Raw genomic sequence first — 25612 nt, 5'->3', positions numbered from 1 at the left:
TTTCTGCCATTTACATTTTCAGATATTTTATTCCCAACTCTTGGGAAGAGATGTTTCCTTGAATGCCATTGCAAAAGTATGTAAATATAATGCCAATAATGTATATATGTAAAGGATTGAAAACATAAAATGAAAACAGTTACCTATGGATGGACATTAGTAGGATTTAAAATCCAACACAAAGAGATGGTGTATTAATTCACTCCTTATGGTAATCCAGGAAAGCTTTAATAGATTATTAATTTGACATGGTTTTCAACTACCATGTGAGAATTTGTGTGTATATTTGTATGACGTTAAAATGCAGACCTGCTCTTGTATATGTCTGCTGTCCTCATCTCTGATAATGTAAGTGGACATTTTTAGCATTTTAAATATTTCATTCCATTTATTGTGTAATGTACTGGAACCATCTGCAGAGATACTAATTATATAACACCCAATTTATTTTATTGTTTAGCATTTGGAAACTCCTGAAGACAAGTCATTTGGCCGGTCATTGACAGAGACCGAAGCAAACCTGGACAGTTATCAAACAGCTTTGGAAGAAGTACTCTCGTGGCTTCTTTCAGCTGAGGATGCACTGCAAGCCCAAGGAGAGATTTCTAATGATGTCGAAGAAGTGAAAGAACAATTTCATACTCATGAGGTACAGTGAAGCATGGACTTCTGAAACAATGCCCATGACTTGTCATAATGGCCAAGTCTCTCCTGTTATCTCAGTGACTCTATACGATCCTTGTATTTGGAGAATTTAGTTTTTATTTTGAGATGGAAATGAATAACTTTATGAGCACAACATTCTATCAGCCGGCATTTAAAGTTCTGCCTTGAAGGGCAATGCTTGAAGTCGCTGAGATCTGATTTTGCCAGTGACTCTTGGCAGGGATACGAGAGCTCAGCTCCATTCCCCTGGGTGGAGGCAGGGCTGCAGTATAACTCACACTCCAGAGTGCCATGTCCTATCAGGCAGCTCTACCCACAGGGGGAGACTTTTCCTGAAACAATACACTTGCTTTCTGCCCCTTTCCTGTCCTGTTTTCTACTACTTTGGCTCCTTGGCAGGTCTCCCTGGGAGCTCCCCCCCACCCCACCCCAGGGAGCTTTTAAGTCATAAATTCCTTGCACACAAATCCCTATCTCAGGCTCTGCTTCTGCAGAAGGTGACCTAAGCTAATAATTGCCCTTAATTCATATTAAAAACAATATTGGGTTTTCTTAAATAAAAAATGAAATCCTTTCACTGGGCATTTAATTTAAAAGGCCTACAAATTTAAGAATTGCAAAAAATAAAATAAAATTAGAAATCCGTAGGGATTGATCTAAAGTTATCAACTTTTTTTACCTTCTTTTCCTCTCAGGGATATATGATGGACTTGACATCCCATCAGGGACGGGTCGGTAATGTTCTCCAACTGGGAAGTCAACTGATTGGAACAGGGAAATTATCAGAAGATGAAGAAACCGAAGTGCAGGAACAAATGAATCTCCTCAATTCAAGATGGGAATGCCTCAGGGTAGCTAGCATGGAAAAACAAAGCAAGTAAGTCTTTGTTTTTAATTCCTAAAAATGGGGAGTTTTGGAATCTTACTATTATTTAGGTGTAGTTTCTTGTTTAAGTTGGGATCCTCAGTTTGTTCCTAAAGCATGTAGCTCAGTTTTAGGGGATGTTTTGGTTGGATTTTGATGTCTGTTAGATTTCATGTTTCACATTTGTAATTAATGTGGAGCTGTTGGGTAGAAGGACCGTTATCTGCAGAACTCTGCTTTAAAAGTTGCCAAAAATGGGTGTCATGGTTAACGTTTTCTCAGTTTTCTCCAAAAATTAAAATGCGAATATGAAAGGCACAAAAGTAGAAAAAGGAAGCCATGCACATAAAATCACCTATTAGGTACAGTTGACAGGAAATTTCTCTTCTGAAGGAAAAGCTCTCAAAATATTAAATAGTTTCTCATGTGTTTATGGAAATCCTCTTGAAAAAAATGTTTCTCGTGTTTGGAAATCCTTATGTGAGCACCACATGGTTGTGAATTATTTTAAGAATATATATTGACTTTATCCAAAAAGAATTTTTGAGACATTTCTGAAAATGGCATATTTCTTCTAAAGGTAACAAGTAGATCTCATCATTCTGGAAGTGTTGCTTTGATTTATATTGTTAGGTGTGTGTATTCATGTAGAGCCTATTGAGACAAGATAGATTTATTTTTAAATGAGAAGAAATGAAGTGCCAACTGTGGATTTGAATACATTAAGCTAAAGAAATTGTCCAAGTGCCTTAAGTTTACTTAGCTATTATTTATGAAGATTAAAAGCTTTAAAATAGGACCAAAGAAACTCATTAGATATGCTGGGAAGATTGCTATTTCAGTACTAAATTATAGTGTGACAATAGGGAGGGGGAGAAACACATTTTTAAACTCATGTCTTTTGAAAGAATAAATAAAGCATAGATAGGATAGAATTTTCACAAATATTGGTATTCCAAACCGGGAGATGCTAGTCTATGCATCCTGACATTTTCCCCCGTTGTGATCATTTTGATTATGGCAGCGAACTCTGGAAGTAAGAGTTACACCAGCTGTATTATAATTCTTGAGTCTGCTCCATACCCATGCCCAAGGGTCAACTAATTTATCTCACCCATTTATCATCATAAATTATAAAATGTAGAGCCTCCTACTTGTGGCCATATATCCCAACCTTCTTCAGGTTACAACTTCTTTTTTTACTGATCTGTGCAACTTAAACAAAGCAAATTACCTCCATTGTTCCTCAGTCCTTTTTTTTTTTTAAATAAGACTGAAAATATGACACCAAGTGTTCATGCTAGTCAATTAATTAATTGCAGTTTGAGACCGAGTTGCAAGAGAAGGTGAATTCAACCTAAAATTAAAATCCCAAATTTTTTAATTTTTAAAAAAGTTTAATTAAAATATTTAAAAAAATAAAAAATAAATAAAAAACATCTTAAAGGGATATCTACCATTAGATTTTAGATGACAGTATAGATAGATACACATACATGTATGATAGTGCACACATCCATATTTATACACATACATATACACACACACATACCTACATATGTGTGTAGGTATGTATGTAATTTCCTCACTCCCTTCCCACTGGAGGATGGAAAAGCTAAAATGGCAACATCAGTCCTTAGCTAAGATTGACATCAAAAACCAGTTTACCTTGAGGAAAGATTTGGGCACTTTGGTTTTAAACACTTTGGTTTGTATTTAAGCTTCTGGAATGATTATTAGTAAGGCAAGGGGATCCTCTTAGCATAGTTTTTGCTAAAACATAGAGTTTTGAAAATGAGACACCAATAGGGAACCACCTGTAGCACAAAGTATTATTTGCCACTGGAGGAATAGAGGACAGTAATAAGGTCAGTGCAGTAACCCAGGTAGGAGTAAAGTAAAGTAAAGAACTGGACAATTTGTTGAAGTATCTATACACAAAGTATTATTTTGCAAAGCAAAATCAGAAATATTTTGTGAGTTTGTAAAAGTAAGTCTTCCATACCCCCTTCACTAACTTTGTGTGTTCATGCATAAAACCTATTAAATTCTAAATGAGATAAGCCATTATGTAAACTATGCTGGACCTGACTTCAATAGATTTTTTTTTGAGAAACCAAAAAGCTAATTATGACAATAGAATATTGTCAATATTTAAAAAAATAATTCTAGGTTTTATTTCATGCTTTTATAAATTGCTACCTGCTCACTTTCTATTATCATGACCATATTGATGATGCGCTTCATATGGAACATCACCTATTGTTTCCAAACCTATGGTTACCATGGAGTAGGAAGGCATGGTAAGTTGCTAGTAAAGATAAATGAATCAGTCTACATTTCTCATCTCTCTCCTTTGTAAAGACAGAGTGTGGATAGACCTTATCACAAGCATGATGTCTGCCTAAACATAAGTTTAGTGATGAGAGGAATGGTGATAAAGATTGTCTAGACATAAGAGATATAACTGAAGCCATGCTAGAATTCTCAAGTTGCGATCTTATAACAAATGTAAAAAAACTAGTTGGGAATAGAAATAAGCTTATAACTAAGATCTGCAAATATTTACACTTGACAGTTATGTATATTATCTACCAACATATCTAACAGCAATAATAAAATTATATATGATGCATATTCATTGAATATTATATATATTATATATATATATAATATATATATAAAATTCTACAAACACACGCAAGTCTTAACAAATATTAATGGAGTGCCTCAAGATACCAGATACATTTCCAGGCACTGAGGATATAATATTTGGTCATGAGAGGTGAAGTCAAAGATCTCTTGAAGCTCTAGAGAGGCTGTTAAACACACACACACACACACACACATACACACACAAGAGAAAGGAGGGAGAGGCATCGCTCTGTTATAGTACCTTTTAATCTTTTCAGAAAACTTATTTGTATATGATACTTAGCCTTTGTGATCCAAGAGTGTTATTTCCAGGGTATTACCATTTAATTTGAATTTGAATGACAACAGATGAGGAGAGTAACATTTTAGGGAGAACACACAGCCAAAGGCCCTAAAATAGGAACAACTGGCTTATTAGAGGGAGCAGAAGGTTAGGGTGAGTGGAGAATTGCAGGAGGGCAAGTTAGATGGCCAGGGTATGAGACAGGGTAAAAAGAGAGGCAAGAGTCTCCTCTTTATGGTGGTGTCAGTCAGGGTAAGAGATAAGGGCTTCGAGTCCTAGCATAAGTGCAAGAAAAAGCCACCAGAATATTTTTTTAATTAAATTTACTTTATTCATTTTAGTTTTTTAAAGATTTTATTTATTTATTTGAGAGAGAGTGCATGAGAGAGACAGCAGGAGCAGGGGCAGAAGGAGAGGGGGAAGTAGGCTCTCTGCCAAGCAGGGAGCTCAACATAGGACTCAGTCTCAGGACCTTGAGATCATGATGCGAGCTGAAGGCAAACATTTAACCAACTGAACCACCCAGGTGCCCCCAGAATGGTTTTTTTAAAAGATTTATTTATTTATTTGAGAGAGAGCTAGAAAGAGCACAAGTGGGAGTGGGAGACAGAGAGGGAGAAAGAATCTCATACATATTCTGTACTGAGTGCAGAGCCTGACATGGGGCTCGATCCCATGACCATGCGATCACGACCTGAACCAAAACCTAGAGTTGGACACTTAACCGACTGTGCCACCCAGGTGCCCCACCACCAGAATGTTTTAAGTAGGGGGGAGACAGGTAAAAGAAATACCAGTAATGCCACTGGAGGAATAGAGGACAGTAATAAGGTCAGTGCAGTAACCCAGGTAGGAGATGCCATGTCTTTAATACCTGAGTATAGTCTGCTATCTTAGCCCAACAGTTAATTTATAAATTATTTGTGCTCTATTTATTTTAGTTCTCTTTTTGCCTTTTCACAGTCAGGATCCTTTTTGCTTTGGAAATAGAAATCCTTGCCTCATACAAATAGATGTTAGCCATGTGTACAGGTTGTGCACAGGGTGCATCTGGGAAATACTATTCATCCCATAAACCATTAATAATTATCAAACAAAACAAGGATTTTTTTTTAAAAAAAAATGGAGGTAACAAGATGCTCTTATTTCTACCTTTCCCCACATCTACTCTGATTTGCCTGAGGGATAAGGTTTAAATACCTATTTATGTGAACTAGGGTAGCATACTTCCCTTTGTGATTCCTAGTTATTGATTGTTAAAACAGCAGCAGCTCTACTGTGTACCTGGCACACCTCAAAAAATATATTGGCTGAGATAGGATATGAAAAAGTAGATTGTGAATACAAAATAATTATAAAATGAAAAGAATGATCACCATTGTAAATAAGATGACTAGCCATGCGCTAATTATTTTAGCTATACCATTATGGTTACTACTTTGCCTCATACATATTTTTCTCCATCTTATTATAATTGCCTTGTTCATTGTTTCCCCAAAGGATATGATTATGGGTGTTTTCTCCAGGAATAAGGAAACGTGTTCAAGGTGATTGAAATTACATTTAAGGTTGAAATTTTATAATCAAAACACTTAGAAATGTTTCATAAGGAGCATGTCAGTATGAACAGATAAAGGGGATGTGGTGTATATATATGTATGTGTATATATACACAATGGAGTATTATTCAGCCAGCAAGAGAATGAAATCTTGCCATTTAAATTATATGGATGGAGCTAAAATGTATTGCTAAGTGAAATATGTCACTCAGAGAAAGACAAATATTATATGATCTCACTCATGTGGAATTTAAGAAAGAAAACATGAACATAAGAGAAGGGGGGGAGAGAAGAAAATAAACCATAAGAGACTCTTTTTTTGTATTTTTTTAATTGGAGTTTGATTTGCCAACATAGAGTATAACACCCAGTGCTTAACTTGTCAAGTGCCCCCCCTCAGTGCCCGTCACCCAGTCACCCCAACCCCCCGCCCATCTCCCCTTCCACTACCCCTTGTTAATTTCCTAGAGTTAGGAGTCTCTCATGTTCTGTCACCCTCAATGATATTTCCCACTCATTTTCTCTCCTTTCCCCTTTAATCCCTTTCACTATCTTTTATATTCCTTGTATGAATGAAACCATATAATGTTTGTCCTTCTCTGATTGACTTACTTCATTCAGCATAATACCCTCCAGTTCCATCCACATCGAAGCAAATGGTGGGTATTTGTTGTTTCTAATGGCTGAGTAATATTCCATTGTATACATAAATCACATCTTCTTTATCCATCCATCTTTTGATGGACACTGAGGCTCCTTCCACAGTTTGGCTATTGTGGCCATTGCTGCTATAAACATCAGGGTGCAGGTGTCCCAGCGTTTCACTGCATCTGTATCTTTGGGGTAAATCCCCAGTACTGCAATTGCTGGGTCATAGGGCAGTTCTATTTTTAACTCTTAGAGGAACCTCCACACGGTTTTCCAGCTTCACCAGTTCACATTCCCACCAACAGTGCAAGAGGGTTCCCCTTTCTCCACATCCTCTCCAACATTTGTGGTTTCCTGCCTTATCAATTTTCCCCATTCTCCCTGGTGTGAGGTGGTATCTCATTGTGGTTTTGATTTGTATTTCCCTGAGGGCAAGTGATGCGGAGCATTTTCTCATGTGCTTGTTGGCCATGTGTATATGTTCCTCTGAAATTTCTGTTCATGTCTTTTGCCTATTTCATGATTGGATTGTTTGTTTCTTTGCTGTTGAGTTTAATAAGCTCTTTATAGATCTTGGATACTAGCCCTTATCTGATAATGTCATTTGTAAGTATCTTCTCAGATTCTGTAGGTTGTCTTTTACTTTTGTTGACTGTTTCTTTTGTTGTGCAGAAGCTTTTTATCTTGATTAAGTCCCAAAAGTTTATTTTTGCTTTTGTTTCCCTTGCCTTCATAGATGTATCTTGTAGGAAGTTGCTGTGGCCAAGTTAAAAAATGGTGTTGCCTGTGTTCTCCTCTAGGATTTTGATGGATTCTTGTCTCACATTTAGATCTTTCATCCATTTTGAGTTTATCTTTGTGTATGGTGAAAGAGAGTGGTCTAGTTTCATTCTTCTGCATGTGGATGTCCAATTTTCCCAACACCATTTATTGAAGAGACTGTCCTTTTTCCAGTGGACAGTCTTTCCTCTTTTGTCAAATATTAATTGACCATAGAGTTGAGGGCCCATTTCTGGATTCTCTATTCTATTCCATTGATCTATGTGTCTGTTTTTGTGCCAGTATCACACTGTCTTGATGATCACAGCTTTGTAGTACAACTTGAAATCCAGCATTGTGATGCCCCCAGCTCTGGTTTTCTTTTTCAATATTCCCCTGGCTATTCGGGGCCTTTTCTGATTCCACACAAATTTTAAGATGATTTGTTCCATCTGAAGAAAGTCCATGGTATTTTGATAGGGATTGCACTGAACGTGTAAATTGCCCTGGGTAGCATTGACATTTTCAATATTAATTCTTCCAATCCATGAGCATGGAATATTTTTCCATCTGTTTGTGTCTTCCTCAATTTCTTTCAAAATTGTTCTGTAGTTTTTAGGGTATAGATCCTTTATCTCTTTCATTAGGTTTATTCCTAGGTATCTTATGCTTTCAGGTGCAATTGTAAATGGGATTGACTCCTTAATTTCTCTTTGTTCAGTCTCATTGTTAGTGTTTAGAAATGCCACTGATTTCTGGGCATTGATTTTGTATCCTGCCACATTGCTGAATTGCTGTATGAGTTCTAGCAATCTTGGGGTGGAGTCTTTGGGGTTTTCTACGTAGAGTATCATGTCATCTGCAAAGAGGGAGAGTTTGACTTCTTCTTTGCCAATGTGAATGCCTTTAATGTCTTTTTGTTGCCTGATTGCTGAGGCTAGGACTTCTAGTACTATGCTGAATAGCAGTGGTGCGAGTGGACATCCCTGTTGTGTTCCTGATCTTAGAGGAAAGGCTCTCAGTGTTTCCCCATTGAGGATGATATTTGCTGTGGGCTTTTTGTAGATGGCTTTTAAGATGCTGAGGAATGTTCCCTCTATCCCTACAGTCTGAAGAGTTTTGATCAGGAATGGATGCTGTATTTTGTCAAATGCTTTCTCTGCATCTATTGAGGATCATATGGTTCTTGTTTTTTCTCTTGTTGATATGATCTATCACTTTGATTGTTTTATGAATGTTGAACCAGCCTTGCATCCCGGGGTTAAATCTCACTTGGTCATGGTGAATAATCTTCTTAATGTACTGTTGGATCCTACTGGCTAGTATGTTGTTGAGAATTTTTGCATCCATGTTCATCAGGGATATTGGTCTGTAATTCTCCTTTTTGGTGGGGTCTTTGTCTGGTTTCAGAATTAAGATGATGCTGGCCTCATAAGACAAGTTTGGAAGTATTCCATCCCTTTCTATCCTTCAAAACAGCTTTAGTAGAATAGGTATTGTCTCTTCTTTAAACGTTTGATAGAATTCCCCTGGGAAGCCGCCTGGCCCTGGACTTCTGTGTCTTAGGAGGTTTTTGATGACTGCTTCAATTTCATCCCTGGTTATTGGCCTGTTCAGGTTTTCTACTTCTTCCTTTTCCTGTTTTGGTAGTTTGTGGTTTTCCAGAAATGCATCCATTTCTTCCAGATTGCCTAATTTATTGGCATATAGCTGCTCACGATATGTTTTTAAAATCATTTGTATTTCCTTGGTATTGGTTGTGATCTCTCCTTTTTCATTCATGATTTTATTCATTTGAGTCTTTTTTCTTTTCTTTTTTTTTATTTTATTTTATTTATGATAGTCATACAGAGAGAGAGAGAGAGAGGCAGAGACATAGGCAGAGGGAGAAGCAGGCTCCATGCACCGGGAGCCCGACGTGGGACTCGATCCCGGGTCTCCAGGATCGCGCCCTGGGCCAAAGGCAGGCGCCAAACCGCTGCGCCACCCAGGGATCCCTCTTTTTTTCTTTTTAGTAAGGCTGACTAATGGTTTATCTTATTAATTCTTTCAGAGAACCAACTCCTGGTTTTGTTGATCTTTCTACAGTCCTTCTGTTCTCTATTTCATTGAGTTCTGCTCGAATCTTTATTAACTCTCTTCTGCTTGATGTAGGTTTGATTTGCTGTTCTTTCTCCAGTTCCTTTAGGTGTGAGGTTAGCTTGTGTATTGGCGTTTTTTCCAGTTTTTTGAGGGATGCTTGTATTGTGATGCATTTCCCTCTCAGTACTGCTTTTGCTGTATCCCCAAAATTTTGAACGTTTGTATCTTCATTTTCATTAGTTTCCATGAATCTTTTAAATTCACCATAAGAGACTCTTAACAATAGAGAACAAACTGAGGGTTTCTGGAAGGAGGTGGGTAGGGGATGGGCTCCATTGTGACGAATATTAAAGAGAGCATGTGTTATGATGAGCACTGAGTATTATATGCAAGTGATGAATCACTAAATTCTACCTCAGAAACTAATATTGTACTGTACACTAGCTAAAATTAAAAAAAAGAAATATCAGTAAAAAATTAAATGCCCAGATGAGCTCCCCCCTTTCTTCCTCTTTTTACTCCATTTCCATTTGATTCTTATTTCTTTCCACTACAATTCTGATACCTTCATAGATGTGAATTGATGATGAAGCTAGGGATCCCTGGGTGGCGCAGCGGTTTGGCGCCTGCCTTTGGCCCAGGGCGCGATCCTGGAGATGCGGGATCGAATCCCACGTCGGGCTCCCGGTGCATGGAGCCTGCTTCTCCCTCTGCCTGTGTCTCTGCCTCTCTCTCTCTCTCTCTCTCTCTCTCTCTCTGTGACTATCATAAATGAATAAAATCTTTAAAAAAAAAAGATGATGAAGCTAATATGGTAAAGAAGTTTGTTAAGATACCTCTAGTCCCACACTACTGCAACACCAACTTGCTGCTATTGGTCCATTAAAAATCTTTAACGTTTATGAAAGTGGAAAGAAAAAACAAAGTACCACTGATTGCATGGTTAAAATGATATAATGAAAACAGGGCAAGGTCTGTTGATATGCTCAAGTTGGCAAACTTAAAAGGACTAGGTGAAATGATTTTTGTTTTGATTCCTTTTATGCTGCAGAATACCCTTTGGGTGGTGGGAGGTGAAGGAGAGAGAAGAAAAAGACAAACCTTCCTACTGTGGAAGTGTAAGAAGACAGTTGGCACAGGGACAGCAAAAAATCTTCTTCTCTATGAATAAACTAATTAATTTGATTGAAAAATGCAACCTGCAGAGAGAAAAAGAGATTTACTGACATTTCTACAAGGACTCATAAGATAAGCACAGCAAGTTCCATCAACTTCTCTGATAATTGTAGTTAGGACATGCAGGGGGAACCTGAAGTCTTTGTTATGGTGGGGGAAGAAAATGAAAGCAAGTCTGTAAGGAGGCCACAGGAAGTTATGTTCTCATTTCCATCAGCAGGAGAGATACGAATAGTATCTGAGTGAAAATACCAGCTATAACATGGTAAATAATTGTGAATCACCATCCATGTTTTGATTGGAGAGAGAAATATGTCTAGAAAGTCTGGTTCATTTTTTTCCCCCACATGTCTGTTCCAGTCTTGATATGAGATAACATATGTGAGTGAATAGAACAAAGGAGATGCTGAACAAATAGTGGGGTTTCTCCCAAGTGAAGTGGCTAAGATATTGCATAGATGAATATATAAATGAATGGATGAACAAATGAATTAATTTCTTCATATAGTTCCAGTCCAACACATGAATTTGTTGCAATGAACATTTTAACAGTATGTAATCTCAAACTTTTATGTGTGATTTTTTATCACCATTTTGTTAATTCATTTTTAAATTATTCTAGTATTGAAACGAGAATTTCTTAGAGATCAAGATGGTTCAAGAACCAACAGTAACATTACCTGAGAACTTATTAAAAATACAGAATCTCAGTCTTCCCTCTGATCTACAGAATCAGAATCTGCAATTTAACAAGATCCCAAGGATTCCTAAGCCTATTAAAGTTTGAGAAGCACTGATCTACTTGAAACAATTATGAAATAGTATAAATCCATATTCCTTCTTTGTAGAAAACAATGTGAAAGTACTGACAATTAGTTACTGGCCTAATAAGCAGCAGTAATTAACATACAGTAATTTGGTCAGGTTCAAATGTATATGACTGGCCATCACAGTTCTTTCTGTAAATAATGTGCAGTTAAGATGTGGATAGTCCTTGTTCAAATAACAAAAAGTATACGACTTTTACAATTTAAATTATAAATCAGAAAGCCCAATCTCTGGAATTGATCGAAGTGAAGAGTAGAGAGTAGGATTTTTTTTTAAACAATGCTTTTTTCACAAAGATAAACAATGATAATTAAGAATTAAGTTTAATCATTCATTCATCCGTCTCACTAACAATTCTTATCTACTATATCCCCAGAACTGTTTTAGGTACTGGGTAAATAGCAGAGAACAAAGCTAACTCCCTCCCTTATTAAGCTTGCATTCTTAGTGGAAGAAGACAGTTACAATATGTATAACATACCAGATGGTGATAAATGATAAAAAGGGAAAAGAATCAGAGGATAGATTTAGAGAAGGAAACACTGTGTGTTGTTGTATATTAGGTAGTCAGGGAAGGCCTCTCTGAGGAGGTAATATTTAAGGAGAGCCCTAAATGAAGAAAGGGAAGAAGCCATGCAGACAGCTGGGGCAAAAGCAAACAAATGGAAAGGTCCAGAGGCAGGAGTACTCTGGCCATGTTTGAGAAACAGTGTGCTGGAGCTGACAGAAAGTAGAATGATGTCATTGTGATTTCTGACTAGAAAATGGCTCAAATTAAATTAATAGACTATCTCAACAAGAACAGATGTTATGGAAATTGGCATTTTTATAATCTTAATCTGATATTTCTGATTGGGAAACTGTTCATGTTTTTGTATTATGTCTTATGTTTGATTGATAATTAAATGATACCACTTATTCATTCAAGCAATATTTTTCATGTGTCTAGTATATGCCAGGCTCTATGCCAGATGTTATATAGTGACATAATTTTTTGAATTTGAGAGTAGGCTTCTTTTGCCATATAAATGAATGTGGTCTCTGAGTGTCAACATTCCCCATTCTTACTAGGGATAATTTAAACAATCTTCCAATCATTTTATTTAATAGTAGTTCTTGGTTTGTGATGACATCTGCGTTTCTTCATCCACTTTGTGAGTATTTAATCAGGAAGATTGAATTGAAGGTTGCCGTAATGTATTTGCCACAAGAATCTTTTGCATCCAGCCATGCAGCTTCTTTATTATGTTATTGTGACTCTTTTGAATTTATGCTTTCAAAATGCAAATGAATTTGTTTGCATTTTGAACTTTAATCTTGCTCTGGATAGTTGAAGAATATCAATAATTAAACTGTTGTTGAGTTCTATGGATGGAGGAATAAAATAGATCAGGATTTTAAGAACAATGGTGCATTTTTGTTTCACAGAATCCTTTTTAAACACAACACTAGATCTCACATTCCATTCAGTGAACAAATAAATATTAATACACATTTAATTTTGAGGGAGGGTTGAAAATTTTTTTATTCCTAGTTGTTGGAAGGGGAACTTTGCAGATGAATTCTTTCAGAAATATTTATTGTGAGGTTGTAGACTAAAAACTGTGGCCTCCAAGATCAGGTTGCAGGGTGTGATATAATAATAATTTTCAGAATTAGTGGGAACTTTTGAAAAATGTACATGTTCTGTTTTCCTTGCTTTCTCTTTTGTCCCAAGACAGATGTCAGCCTACCAATTGGGAGTGATGGTGCTATGGAGAAGAGGATGGACATATTCATTTTAGGGGGAAAAAGCCTCTTTATATGATTCAGTTAGACCTTTGCCTCATTTCATTCTGTGGTGGAAACTATACTCATAGTAGTATACTGGTAGTAGACTACTGTCACTGTCAGGCTTTGTAGCTGGATTTTTTAAGGTATGATTGGGACTTGGAGGAAAGAATATATTTACTGAAGCAAAGAGGTGCAGGGAGGCAAGGAGAGATGAACCACGTACACAGATGTAGATGGTTATACTTTCATAAATTTAGAATGGAAATTGCAGACTGGTGGTGGATGTAGGGGTAGTAAAAGTGGTAGGATAGAGGTAACAGTGATGGTGAAAATCTTACATGTTTGGGGTCATTGTTTTTATTGGATTCTTGGTTTTAAACCTTATTATTCCCAAGGCATTCCTTGAGCTTTGATAAATGTCCCAAACCTTGGGAGTTGAAAACTACTAATATGATGCTTCATATGGCCCATTCATTACTGCCATACAACAAAAGCCTTTACATATGTTTGTATATGCATTACTGAAACTTTGCTTTAAAAAATCAATATTGCTTTACAATTTTAAAACAATATGGGGTTTCTTTTACTTTGCCTAGAATATATCATATTTTCTGATTCCTACGTTTAGTGAAATGTTATAAATATTTAAAGTATCTGGTCGTTTATTTTACCTTGTCACCACCATATGTTTGAGGGAAACTGGGTCTTGGTATATTGTGGTTTCTATCATTAATGTAAATCTTATGTTAAGAGCATTTGTCTCAATAGTTAGAACTGTACTCTTCATTTTTGTGAGAAGAAAGAGCAAAATTATCCATTAATGACAATCTCTATAAGATCCCACTAAATTACCTTCTTTCCTTGTGTTTTTATATTGTGATAATCACTGATATAAATGAAATCAGGACTAGATATAAAAATCATCTCTAAAAAAACTCACATTAGTACAGGCAGTATGGCATAATGGTGAAATAGGCCCCAGAGCCAAACCTGAGTCCCGCTTTCCTACCTTCCCTTGCTTGCCCTTTGACCCAGGTAAACTTTTTTTTCCTCGTCTGTAAATTGAGGCTAAGATCAGTTCCTGCATCATTAAAATTAATTATAGTAATGCCTCTATTGTCTGACACATGATAAATATAATTTGTTATTCATACATAAATTATATTTAAATGTCCCACATTCCACAAGGTTAAAACTACTATTTTAGTTGATAATCTACTACTTATATAGTATAATTCATTTTTAAATAATTCAGTAAAGACATTTTTATATGTCCTAAGCCTGTCTCCATGTCATCTCCTTGCCTCTGGTTCATGTTAATCCTTTTTTTATTTTATTTTATTTTATTATTTTTTATTATTATTTTTTTCATTGGTGTTCAATTTACCAACATACAGAATAACCCCCAGTGCCCGTCACCCAATCACTCCCACCCCCCGCCCTCCTCCCCTTCTACCACCCCTAGTTCGTTTCCCAGAGTTAGCAGTCTTTACGTTCTGTCTCCCTTTCTGATATTTCCCACACATTTCTTCTCCCTTCCCTTATATTCCCTTTCACTATTATTTATATTCCCCACATGAATGAGAACATATAATGTTTGTCCTTCTCTGACTGACTGACTTCACTCAGCATAATACCCTCCAGTTCCATCCACGTTGAAGCAAATGGTGGGTATTTGTCATTTCTAATGGCTGAGGAATATTCCATTGTATACATAAACCACATCTTCTTTATCCACTCATCTTTCGATGGACACCGAGGCTCCTTCCACAGTTTGGCTATTGTGGACATTGCTGCTATAAACATCGGGGTGCAGGTGTCCTGGCGTTTCATTGCATCTGAATCTTTGGGGTAAATCCCCAACAGTGCAATTGCTGGGTCGTAGGGCAGGTCTATTTTTAACTTTTTGAGGAACCTCCACACAGTATTCCAGAGTGGCTGCACCATTTCACATTCCCACCAACAGTGTAAGAGGGTTCTCTTTTCTCCGCATCCTCTCCAACATTTGTTGTTTCCTGCCTTGTTAATTTTCCCCATTCTCACTGGTGTGAGGTGTTATCTCATTGTGGTTTTGATTTGTATTTCCCTGATGGCAAGTGATGCAGAGCACTTTCATGTTAATCCTGATACAGTCATGCTGCCTGGGCTCAGCTATCCAAAAGTTTGCCACATGTGAAAACTCAAGGGCTGAAGTAAAAAATTTATGCCTGAGTCCCAAAAACCAACACAGTCATTTTCACCCCTGGATGTTCACTGGAATAATGTATCTGGATATGAATTCCACTAATTTACCTTTTGGTGATAGTCTCAATAAAAACCTGATGTGTAAAAGTCACCTTCATTGATCCCTTGCATAATAGAGTAAATGAAACAAAAAAGCCATGCAAGGGGGTTAAAATAACTACATATTTAAGTATTTTTCATCATTTCCAGAGCACTGAGTTATACATAAACAATTCTTGAGCTAAAATCAAAACTATATAATCTAGTCTGTAAGGCCATTTTGCTGGAGATTTTCAAGCCAACAGTTTAAATAAGCAAATAAATTAATTTTGTTTTTTTTTCCAGTGTGATTTTAGTTACTAATTGGCATGCATTTGAGAGTAAAAGGTGCATTAAAATTTCAGTTTCTCTAATTCATACCAATAGCCCTCCCTTAAATCACATATGTAGGTTTTATTGATAGCTGAAATCATATGATTGTATTTTACATGCATAACATGCTACTTGAACATCACTGGGGATTTTTTTGTAATCTATAAATTCACATTAATATTTTACCTCCTTTCATTAGTTACATTTCTTATTTGAGAATTGTATATAAGCAAATAATTATGAAGTCTAAGAAATGGGGCCTGAGAACCTATCTTAGTAATTTTTAATTCTAAGTCCCTAGGATCTATGAAGTCTATACTTTTACATATTTATTAGTATAGCACCTTGCATAGGATTATGTTTTGTAAGTATTTTTATACATTTTATAATGTATTTCCATAAAACCCAAGAAACACTATTTGGACTATCAAACATGGGCTGAAATTAATGAAAACATTTATAATTTTGTCATTTATAAATTTGTGTAGAAAACCAAAATTTCAGAAAATGGCATTCAGATTTATTGCTAAATTCCTTAACTCAGGAGGATATCATTCCTTATAAATATTATGTGAGGGATGCCTGGGTGGCTCAGTGGTTGAGCATCTGCCTTTGGCTCAGGTCATGATCCTGGGGTCCTTGGATCAAGTCCTGCATCAGGCTCCCCACAGGGGCAGCCTGCTTCTCCCTCTGCCTGTGTCTCTGCCTGTGTCTCTGCCTCTCTGTTTCTGTGTCTCTTGTGAATAAATAAATAAATAAAATCTAAAAAAAATTGCATGAAATAATAAAATATTATGGATAAAGATGGCCAAGTAAGGAATCCTTGTTGTTGTTAATCCAGTTATCTGTTGATTTAGACCTGTGCTGTCCAGTATGGCAGCCACTGGCTGCATGTAGTTATTTAGTTGTAAATGTAAATTATTGTAATTAGATATGGGTAAAAATTCAGTTTCTTATTTATACTAGCCATATTTCAAGTGCACAACAGCCACACATGGCTAGTGGCTATTGTATTGGATAATACACATATACAATATTTACATCATTGTAATGATCTGTTGAGCAGTACTGGTTAGGAGATAAATGCCTTTCTATAGTCCACCAGAATCTCTCTAAAGCAGACTGTGCTTGCAGTGTTTTCTTCATGTTCGTAGAGAGATGTTCCCATAGCAGGGTGTGAGGTGAGAGAGATCATCAATAAAATTATTTGGAAAATGATATTCCTTAAGATGCTTTTTTTACTGCAGCTAAAATACCAAATACAAGTGGCTTATACCATCGCTTCTCAAAGTATGATCCATGGATGAGCAGCATTGGCATGCCCTGGGCATTAGAAATGAAGAATCTCTGGCAGGCCCCTCCCCAGACTTAGAAAGTAGGACATATCCCCCACGAGATTTGTATGCACATTAAAGTTTGGGAAGCACTGGTTAAAACCATAAGGATGTCATTATCTTAGATTACAATAAAGCCACAGGTGAGATAGCTCTAAGTTAAGTGTGTGACTCCACTGTGCCATCAAAATCCCAGGATCTTTCTTTTTTTTATTGGAATATAATTGACATACAGTGTTATATTAGTTGTAGATAGAGAATAAAATGATTCAACAATTCTATTTCTCAGTGCTCATCAAGATAAAGTTTACTCTTTATTATTCCCCTTACCTATATCTCCTATCCCCTCACCCACCACCACTCTGGAAGCCACCAGATTTGATTTCTGTATTTAAGAGTCTATTTTTGTTTGTCTCTTTTTTCCCTGTGTTTGTTTTGTGTTTTATGTCAACATATGAGTGAAATCATGTAATATTTGTCTTTCTCTGACTGGCTTATTTCACTTAGCATTATAACCTCTAGGTCATTTCAATTTATTGGTTTTGCTAGTCTCTGTCTGTCTTTGGCTGATTTTACAATTGGAAGTTGGCTGCAGCAGTTCCCAATGTCATATCCTGACATGCTTCTGCCTCTGGATTTTGTCAGGACTGTCTCCTGTCTGACACTAGTTTATTCTAGCTCCATTGTCCTCCTTTCTCTATTGCCAGTCATGTGTTTATGCTTTGTTTTCCTTCTGCTTTTATATAGCCCTTTCTAAAGGACCACTTGAAAACCATAAAATGCAAACTCTTTTCTTGCCCATGGGTGATAGACTTTTATTTTATGAATTTGACAAATTTCCCTGGTTTATTTGCATCTTTTGAATGTTAGTTGGAAATATGGAATTTCTTTCTTGCATTTCAATAATATTTTAAATTGAACAATGTGAAATTGTCATTTTGTGGAATGAAAACTCATTTATCAGCAACTTCATATGACCCAACCTAACATAGCTTTTGATCCATAAAGAAGGAAGATGAGTCAGTCAAAGTTAAGAGCATGGACTTGGGTCACAGATGGTTTGGCATTTATATACTGTCTTAACTTGTCACTGAGACACCTTGGGCAAGTTCTTTAACCTTCCCAAAATCCATTGTCCTCATAAATAAAATAACAGTGGTATCATCTACCTCAGTAGGTGATAATGAAAACAAAATGTAATTATTTGGTGTTTTTCAAACACAAGTCGGTCATCTTCCACCTTCACACTTCCTTCCATATCTGCATTCCTTTTCATCATCACATATTTAATGCTTTTCCTTAAAATAATTACCTTTACTTAGCCTCATCTTAAGCTGTATGATTTTATATATAAATTAAAATTATATATAGACTCACTATATATATGTATGTATATAAACATATGTGTGCCCATATTTCTTAGCCATATAGCCAAGACAGGGGCATCTGGATGGCTCAGTTGGTTAAGTGTCTGCCTTTGGTTCAGGTCATGATCTCAGGGTTCTGGGATCAAGTCCTGCATCAGGGTCCCTGCTCAAGGGCGAGTCTGCTCCTCTTTCTCTCTCTACCCCTCCCCCCTGCTTGTGTTCTCCCTTTCTCTATCTCAAATAATTAAAATCTTAAAAAAAGATACATACCAAGACATATTAAAATAGTTTCATAGGTTTTCCCCTGTGCCACTAAAATCATTCTGCAAACCACAAATGGATCGTATATCATCATTTAGGATCCACTAAAATCGTACATATTTTATGCTTACTAACAAGACTAACACACAAAAAGTGTTGAATGCATGCTAGCCAATATAGTTAAAATTAATTAAAAATTAATTTTAGGGACACCTGGGTGGCTCAGCAGTTGGGCATCTGCCTTTGGTTCAGGGTGTGATCCCAGAGTCCCCAGATTGAGTTCCATATCAGTTCCTGCATGGAGCCCGCTTCTCCCTCTGCGGGTGTCTCTGCCTCTCTTTCTCTCTGTGTCTCTCATGAATAAATAAATAAAATCTTTAAAAAATTAATATTTAATGATATTTTAACCCATGGATTAGTTATCACCCCCAATTTTCTAAAGTTACCCCTTCTATCACATTTAGAAAAGGGGCATTTGTATTGTAAAGGTTCTACACAGACTTTCTGATAGCGGTGTGCCCTCATGGTTGCCTCTACTGCTGCTCAGACATTGCCATGAGCCACTATTCCCCTCCCTGCTGCTCACTCTGAGTAACTCTAGCTTGTAATTCACCTGCAGGTATTGATGCTATCTCTTTGCAGGCCTTAGCAAAGGAAGCACAGCACCTTTTACTACCTGTTGACTTATTTCATATAACACCTACACAGGAAGCTCTAAGTACTGACCAGACATTACTGAGTAATCCGAGTATCTAAAGTAAAAACATTGGAAAAGCAAAAACCATTTCTGAACACTTTATTAAAAATAATTGTTCTTAAGGTCTAAAGGAAAGCTGTACAAAGGTAAGCTCTTCACAGAGGTTCACCACATGGACATCCTAATTAAGAGGAGCTTCCAGCAGAGGTATAGAGTTCAGTGAATATTTGTTAAGTGGAATGTCTGAAAGTTTGAAAAAGGAAGTAAATAGTATTTTAAAAGGAAATTCCATATTAACTCTAACAAATGTGTTTTATACTTGGAACATTTTTTCAACTATAAAGAACAATGTGGGATTCTTTTCTTCTGGATTCAGGGATTGAGTCCCACATCGGGCTCCCTGCAAGGAGCCTGCTTCTCCTTCTGTCTATGTCTCTGTCTCTCTTTCTGTGTCTCTCATGAATAAATAAAATAAAATCTTAAAAAAAGAATATATACCTCAAAATAAGTATTAACACTTCTCATTTGAGTCTCCAATTTTTGTTGAATGGATGAAATAACTTTAATTTTCAGCCTCACCATGAAGTTGTGTGATTAATAGACAAGATACTGTCTCATGTCCCTGATGTTGGAAACCTAATTGAGAAAGTTTAAGAAGTTGGCTTTAGGGCATATTGCCAGGCTTTAAATTCATTACCCAGCCCACTGTTTTTTACTTCTTTGTAAACAATACATCTCTTTCACTTACCTATTTCTGCATAATGAATGATTCCAAAATGTTGTGGCTTAACACAGTAATTTATATTTACATCATGATTCTGTAGATCAGAAATGTGGGCAGGGCTTGTCTAGATTGTTGTTCTATAGTTGTGATATGGCTGAGATCACTCTTTGGGCTGCATTCAGCAGGAAGCTCAGCTTTTTTGTTTTGTTTTTGTTTTTGTTTTTGATTTTTTTTGTTTTGTTTTTTGTTTGGAAGCTCAGCTTTTAAGATAGCATTTTATCCTCTGGAGTCATTCTCAACATGATCTCTCATCATTCAATACTGTAGTGTGGTCTTCTTACAGCATGGCATCTAGCTTCTGAGAGAGAATATAAATGCTTCCTTGTTCTTTTAAAGCATTTATACTTGGGACTCATATAGTGTCACTTTTGCCGTATTCTACTGGTAAAGACAAATCACAAGGCTAGTCCACATTCATGAGGATGGAAATAGACTCTTGGCAAAAGAGGCAAAAGATTCTGGCCATCTTTAATCACCATACATATTAAAGTAATGGAGATAAAATTGGACAATTGCCAGGATATGCTATTAGTTCAGGTATCAGAGATGGGTTACTTTTACTTAACATGTTCACATTTAGTTAGCTATGTGAAACTTCCTAAAAATTGGGATGTGTGAACTATAATAAATAGAAGAAAGAATAGCTGCGGAGGTGATTGATCATGGGCTCTGCTTCCCTTACTTCTTAGTGTTTAATAGACACCAAGCAGTGTGAACATGCCATAAATTATAAATGTCAACAGTTTTATTTTATAGGTTTAATAATAGTAAGTACACTTATTTTGATAGAGGTATTAATAGACATCTTTCCAATTTTCAGTTTACATAAAGTTCTAATGGATCTCCAGAATCAGCAACTGAAAGAGTTAAATGACTGGCTAACCAAAACAGAAGAGAGAACAAGGAAAATGGAGAAGGAGCCCCTTGGACCTGATATTGAAGACCTAAAACGCCAAGTACAACAACATAAGGTCAGTATATTTTAAGCTATTTACTTTCTACTGGAAAACAAACTCTATGTATATATCTGTATTACAAACACACATGCGTACATGTATTATGGTTTACAGATAGGAATGAATTGAAGCTTCAATTAAGAAGAGTTTGGAAGTCATTCTTACCTAATATATTTTGAAATGTTTGGTTTTTTTTCAAATACAGAATACCTAGGCTTTTCATATCTGAAAAACAATATCCCTGTAGGAGAACAATTCTAGATATGTGATTTATTAAAATTTTGGTTTCTTGGAAGAGAGACTCTGTAGGGATTACTTGCAATGCAAATTTAACTAATAACACAAAATTTTTTTTTACATGTTTTTACCTTCAATTCAAGTCTTAGAACAGGCCAAGCTTGATTAAAGTGAACACCTGTAACATTGCTTTTCTATAAAATACAGACTCTATCGTTTGTAATATTTCCATCTTTTTTCACTTTGTTTGTACATTTACAAATTATGCCCTTTGGTTGCCAGAAAGCATTTGTTGTTTTTGTGATTAGGATTTCCACAGGAATATTTCTTTTTTTTCTCTTTCAGCATCACGTTTTTATGTTTTAAGATTGTATTTATTTATTTGAGAAAGAGAGAGAGAGAGAAAGAGAACACACACAAGCATTGGGAGGGGCAGATGGGAGGGAGTAGCAGACTCCCCACTGAGCAGGGAGCCCTATGCAGGGCTCAAACCCAATACCCTTGGATCAGGACCTGAGCCACCCAGTGCCCCTTCAGCATCCATGTTTTAAATGTTAATTGACATAGAACATTATATGAGTTTTAGATATATATAACATAATGATTTGAAATTTGTATACACTGAAAAATGATCAGCCAAGTAAATCTAGTTACCATTTGTTAACATACAGAGTTAAACATTTTTTAAAAATCTTGTGATGAGAGCTTTTAAGGTTGACTCTCCTGGCAACTTTCAAATATGCATTACAATTTTATTGACTGTGGTTCTGTGCTGTACATAACATCTAGCTGACTTACTGTTTTGTAACTGAAAGTCTGTACTTTGTGACTCCCTTCAGCCACTTTGCCCATGTCCTAACCTCCCTCCTCTCTGGCATCCATCGTTCAGTTCTCTGTATCTATAAGTTTTGTTTCGTTCATTTGTTTCTCCAAGTGAATACTGAGAGGTGGAATTGCTGGACCATGTAGTATTTCTATTTTTTAATTTTTTGAGAAACCTTCATAGTGTTTTCCATAGTGGTTGACCAGTTTATTTTCCTCCCAACAGTACACAAGGGTTCTCTTTTTCTCCACATCCTCACCAAAATTTCTTATTTCATATATTTTTGATAATAGGCATTCTGAGAAATGCAAAGTGATAGCTTGTTATGGTTTTTATTTTCATTTCCTTGATGATTAGTAATGTTGAGCATCTTTTCACATGCTTGTTGGCCACCAGTACGTCTTCTTTGGAAAAAATGTCTATTCAGATCCTCTGCTTACTTTAAAATCTGATTGTATTTTTTAAAGATTTTATTTATTCATGAGAGACACACAGAGAGAGGCAGAGACACAGACAGAGGGAGAAGCAGGCTCCTCACAGGGAGCCTGATATGGGACTTGATCCCAGGACCAGGATCATGCCCTGAGCCAAAGGCACATGCTCAACCGTTGAGCCACCCAGGTGTCCCTGATTGTATTTTTGTTGTTGAATTGTATAAGTTCTTCTTATATTTTGGGTATTAATCCCTTAGTGGATAGATGATTTGCAAATATTTTCTGCCATTCTATAGATTGTCTTTTCATTTTGTTGATGGGTTTCCTTTGCTGTGCAGAATCTTTTTACTTTGCAGTAGTCCCACTTGTTTATTTTTGCTTTTATTACCTTTGCTTTAGATTCAAATCCAAAAAAAAAAAAAAAAGAATTATCACTAAGACTGCTGTCTTGGAGCTTACCACCTTTGTATTCTTCTTGGAGTTTTATGTTTTCAGGTCATGCATCAAGTCTTAATTTGTTTTGAGTTAATTTTTGTGCATGATATAAGACAGTGGTCTAGTTTAATTATTTTAAATGTGGTTCTGCCCTTTTCTCAACACCATTTATTGAAGAGAGTGTCCTTTCCTCATTGCATATTCTTGCCTCTTTTGTCATAAATTAATTGACCATATATGCATGGGTTTATTTCTGGATTTTTAAATTATATTTCATTGATGTGTCTGTTTTTTATGCTAGAACTATACTGTTTTGATTACTATAGCTACATAATATAGTTTGAAACCAGGGAGAATCATGCCTCCAGCTTTTTTCTTCTTTGTCAACATTGCTTTAGCTATTTGAGATCTTTTGTGGTTGTATACAAATTTTAGGATTGTTTGCTCTAGTTCTGTGAAAGATACCATTGGAATTTAGATAAGGATTGCAGGTAAATCTCTAGATTATTTTGGACAATATGGAAATTTTCTTATTTTTTAATATGGACATTTTAATATTCTCACAATCTGTGAGCATGAAATATATTTCCATTTATTTATGTCTTATTCATTTTCTTTCATAAGTATCTTAATAGATTTTAGTGTACAGATCGTTTACCTTCTAGGTCAAATTTACTACTAGGTGCTTTATTCTTTCTGAAGCAATTGTAAATTGGGTTGTTTTCTTAACTACTCTTTCTGAAAGTTTGTTGTTAGTGCATATAAATGATTTCTGTATATTGTTAATGTATCTTGCAACTTTACTATATTTATTAGTTCTAACAGTTTCTGATGCCGTCTTTAGGATGTTCCATGGATGAAGTCCTATTGCCAGCAAATAGTGACAATTATTTCTGAATGGAATTTTGAAGGTGTGTCCTTCTAATAACCATTATAAAGCTAGATCTGAGTTTTATTGTAGGAAAAAGAGCTTGCTCAGTCCATAAAGAAACACACAGGGCGTGTGTGCAAACACACACACACACACGCACGCGTTCATGCATGTGTGCAAAATAACCTTCATAAATGGTCCAGATTGGGCTTGCCAGATTTAGGAAATAAAAATACAAGAAGCCTAGTTAAATTTAAATTTCAGATAAGCAACAAATAATTGTTTTTAATGCAAGTATGTCCCAAACCACTCACTGTTTATCTGAAATTCTGATTTTAGTTGGCATCCTGGATTTCATCTGATAACTCTACTAAGGATTCTGTATTTCTTGGATTTGTGGCTTTGAAAGGAAATATCTACTTCCTCAACTCAGTTCTCCTAAATGTGCATCTCACCCAACTTTATTCTCTTTGTATAACATTTTGTCAGAGCTAGTTTCATAGTTTCTCTATGTAGATGCAAGATACTGTTCTTTCCAAGTCCCAGGTTCTTTTCTTATTTAATGAGCTTCTGGTTCAATGACAAATGGGGCCGGCTGGCCCTTGCTTTTGCTGCCCCGACATCCAACCTTTGGCCATAGCAGATTACAGTCAAGCAGTTTAGGGAGAGCTGTAGCTTTGGTCATCTCCATCCACTGCACCATTGAGGGAAAACATAAATCTTCAACTCTAGTCTAATTTTCATGTGGAACTTGTGATGAAAAGAGGCGAATTTGTCACCTAGATTTTAACTGAATATCTGATGAAGAAGTTAGATCCAATACTAGATCTCAAACTGGACCACATTTCATGTGTGGTTAATGCACTCCTAACATAGACACTCTGTCACCCTCTTCCCCTTGGCCTGCACTGGAAGTTGCATGCAGACTGTTTTTGTATACACTAATGGCTTCTCTGAGGACATTTGCTACCACAAGATAGTCTCAGCCAGTTTGAGGGTGGGAAGGAAGCATTTAGTGCTACCAGAGCTGTTATGAATTAGCCAAGGAGGAACAGGGGATGATGGATAAATCTCCCAGAATTCTTGCCTCATGGTGAGATAATTCCAAGGTGTTTCTTAATTCCATAGTCTCTCAACAGTTTCCCAGCAACACTGAGCCCCAGATGTCCATGAGGTAAGCTGTTTCAGGTTCTCACTTTCATAATGCCTCCTGAGATATCTTCCCAAATAAACTCTTTGCCCCCAAATCCTTGGCTCAAGGTCTGCTTGGAGAGGAACTCAATGTAAGACAACCTTCTTGCCCAGGAAGCCAGGGTACTCTTCAGCCTTGTCACAAACTAAATGCATAATTTTCAGAAATTGCTTAATTCTCATGTTCTCCACATCTTCATATAGGAAATAAGGTCTATTTCAATGTTTCCATTAGTTTTGGAATGTGAAGCCTTTTTTTTAGGAAAGGGCAAGACAAAGGCTGGTAACACTGAACATCAGAGGTAATGATGTTGCCCCTGGATGCCTGGAGTC

At 36.4% G+C, this 25612-nt stretch overlaps 1 protein-coding gene across 1 annotated transcript in view; it reads left to right on the top strand.

The window, feature by feature from the left end:
- DMD (dystrophin) overlaps positions 1–25612 on the top strand; it is a 2084073-nt gene that overhangs the window by 605649 nt on the left and 1452812 nt on the right. Inside the window, 3 exon segments of the mRNA NM_001003343.1 lie at positions 461–649; positions 1362–1543; positions 21153–21303. Of these exon segments, the coding sequence (NP_001003343.1) occupies positions 461–649; positions 1362–1543; positions 21153–21303 (522 nt within the window).

The sequence above is a fragment of the Canis lupus genome, chromosome X (assembly GCF_011100685.1).
Source record: "Canis lupus familiaris isolate Mischka breed German Shepherd chromosome X, alternate assembly UU_Cfam_GSD_1.0, whole genome shotgun sequence".
Classification (NCBI taxonomy): domain Eukaryota; kingdom Metazoa; phylum Chordata; class Mammalia; order Carnivora; family Canidae; genus Canis; species Canis lupus.
This window is presented reverse-complemented; position numbering and strand designations above follow the sequence as displayed.